A 3,231-nucleotide genomic window follows, 5' to 3' on the forward strand; every position below is an offset into this window, starting at 1 on the left:
TACAGAACATTACAGTTTTTATAACAAGGAATAAAAGATTTCTTACCACTGTACAGAACATTACAGTTTTTATAACAAGGAACAGAAGATTTTTATCACTAGATGAAACATTAAAGCTTATATTTTTATACCAAGAAAAAGGATTTTTTTTACCAATGGATCACCAACTGGAATGAAGACAAGTGACAACAATATCATGTACCCCTACATATTATGACTATTATTTAGTTCTATTATTACTACTCACCTGGCTTGTTCACAACCAGCTTTCCCTTCTTCTCCTAAGCTTGTGACTGAGACAGGTTGGCTAATCTCCAATACAGCAGCAGCTGTGGTTACTGTTTCTGTAACAACAATTTCTGGAAGCTCACTCTCAGCTGAAATAAAAATTGGGATACCCGTTGGAAAATTGAAACAATTTCTCTGTGTGGCCAAGTAAGAGGCAGTTTTTCTATTTTTTGATTAAATTCTGTAAAACTGATCGATATTCTGATATTAAAAAGTAGAACCAATTTACTACTCCTATTATGATATACTCACCAGGTGGAGAAACTTGTAGCGGTGTTGTTGGTACAGTACGTCCCCCACCTTCATCAAACTGGGAAAGATCCATACGAGTGTCATCAACCCCTAATGCTATGAAAAAGTTCAAACAAGACAATTCAAACTCTGGCAATGTAAGGAACCAGTTACAAGATAAACACTGAAATCATGAATACTAATCAACATACAGGTAAAATGTAACACTTAGTTAGTTATTTTGATACAGTGTTACATTTATTATGTATTATTATCTATTATTCTTTAGTCAAAAGTCCATATCTAACTTTTTTTATTTTCTATAAAAGATATAATAACATCACAGTTTCCGATAACAAAATAGAAAAATTATAGTAATAAAAAGAAAATTTCCTCAAAAACAAATATATATAACTGAGGTCTCAAACATGTAAATATACTCTTGACTATCAGTTGATAAATGAGGAAAACAACAGTGCTGACATTGACTCCACATCCAGTCAAACAGTTTAAACTTCTAACTCAACAGGATTAACCTAGTTATAAACTGAAATCTTACATTTCTGACAAATGAGGAAAACAACAATTGGCACTAAGATTAGTTCCAGTTTGAAAAATTACCTTCTTGAGTTGGCCATTAAGTAAAATAATAATTAGCACTAGGGTCCCCCTAGTTCCAATCTAAAAAATTACCTTCTTGAGTTGGCCATTAAGTAAAATAATAATTAGCACTAGGGTCCCCCTAGTTCCAATCTAAAAAATTACCTTCTTGAGTTGGCCATTTAGTAAAATAATAATTAGCACTAGGGTCCCCCTAGATCCAATCTAGAAAATCACCTTATGGTGTTGCCAACAAAGAAACACAAATATTAGAACTAGGATATCAAATCTGGTTCCAATATAAACCATTTTTGTGTTGACAACTGGGAAAAACAATAGTAGCAAAAGATCTTACTCGAATTCCAATCTGTAAACTTACCTTCCTGTGTTGCCAACTGAGAAACACCTAACTGCTGACTTTGTGAAGCTTCAGTAGCATTGTTGAAAACAAAACGAGCCTGAGGAACATGAGGAGAACTGACAGCTTCAGCAAACCCATCACCTCGCCGAGGAACAAACAAGGTTGGAGTACTTGGGACAATGCTATCATCTCCATCATCAAATGCAGAACCTTGACCCTATATTATATAGTAATTAAACAATTAACACACACACACACATATACTGCTAATGGAAAACAATAATTAATAATATAATGAATTTCAATCTGACAATAGCTCTTTCAATGATATATATATATATACCTTAACTTAAAATGTGAAGTGTGATAAAATTAAAAGTTGCTAAAATGTCACTCGTACAAAAATCAGCAAGATTAACTAGCTGTGAACTTAGAAGACCATTCTGAATTATCATCAGTTTATGGGACAACATGAGATAAATTATTACTGATATAATGATGTAAAAATTTATTTTTCAGTTTACCAAAATGTTTGTGTACCTCTCACTACTCGTGGGTTCCACATATTACTTTTACTGAATAGTTCATGTTTTCGCCTGTTACAACTTGTAGAACACCTAGAGACCCCAGCAATATTTAGTAGTTTACCAAAATGTTTGTGTACCTCTCCCTACTCGTGGGTTCCACGTATTACTTTTTACTGAACAGTTCATGTTTTCGCCTGTTATAACTTGTAGAACACCTAGAGACCCCAGCAATATTTAGCAGTTTACCAAAATGTTTGTGTACCTCTCACTACTCGTGGGTTCCACGTATTACTTTTTACTGAATAGTTCATGTTTTCGCCTGTTACAACTTGTGGAACACCTAGAGACCCCAGCAATATTTAGTAGTTTACCAAAATGTTTGTGTACCTCTCACTACTCGTGGGTTCCAAAAATTATATTTTACTGAATAGTTCATGTTTTCGCCTGTCACAACTTGTGGAACACCTAGAGACCCCAGCAATATTTAGTAGTTTACCAAAATGTTTGTGTACCTCTCACTACTTGTGGGTTCCACGTATTACTTTTTACTGAATAGTTCATGTTTTCGCTTGTTACAACTTGTGGAACACCTAGAGACCCCAGCAATATTTAGTGGGGGGTTACAATGTTTACAGTGTATAGGAAAGAGAAAGAGGAGGTTAATCAGGTACATGGCTCACCCAAATGAGAGAGAGAAAGATTAAAAATATTATATGGAACATTTTCAGCACTGTCTTGGGAAGGCAAAATTCCTAAACAAATCCCCCAACTCAGCACCTACCTGTGCCCTACTTATTAACCATGAAATCCATTTGAATTACTTTATTGGAGACAGGATCCCTAAAACTTAAACCATATTGTAAACATGTTAGAACGAAGTTTAATATATCACCGGTTATAGGAGGTAGATGTGGTAATTAAACCATATTGTAGGTGATATATTAAACTTCGTTCTAACATGTTAACCACATCTACCTCCTACGTAATTAAACCATATTGTAGGTGATATATTAAACTTCGTTCTAACATGTTAACCACACCTACCTCCTATGTAATTAAACCATATTGTAGGTGATATATTAAACTTCGTTCTAACATGTTAACCACACCTACCTCCTATGTAATTAAACCATATTGTAGGTGATATATTAAACTTCGTTCTAACATGTTAACCACACCTACCTCCTATGTAATTAAACCATATTGTAGGTGATATATTAAACT

At 34.0% G+C, this 3,231-nt stretch overlaps 1 protein-coding gene across 1 annotated transcript in view; it reads right to left on the reverse strand.

The window, feature by feature from the left end:
* Positions 1 to 247: 247 nt before the first annotated feature.
* LOC106474004 (nucleoprotein TPR-like) overlaps positions 248 to 3,231 on the reverse strand; it is a gene marked incomplete at its 3' end in the record, with an annotated part of 47,924 nt that continues 44,940 nt past the window's right edge. Inside the window, exons 25-27 of the mRNA XM_022402384.1 lie at positions 1,499 to 1,697; positions 541 to 636; positions 248 to 377 (exon numbers count right to left, since the gene is read on the reverse strand). Of these exons, the coding sequence (XP_022258092.1) occupies positions 248 to 377; positions 541 to 636; positions 1,499 to 1,697 (425 nt within the window). The remainder of the gene's footprint in view (positions 378 to 540; positions 637 to 1,498; positions 1,698 to 3,231) is intronic.

Source organism: Limulus polyphemus, unplaced genomic scaffold, assembly GCF_000517525.1.
Source record: "Limulus polyphemus unplaced genomic scaffold, Limulus_polyphemus-2.1.2 Scaffold6711, whole genome shotgun sequence".
NCBI classification, from domain to species: Eukaryota; Metazoa; Arthropoda; class Merostomata; order Xiphosura; family Limulidae; genus Limulus; species Limulus polyphemus.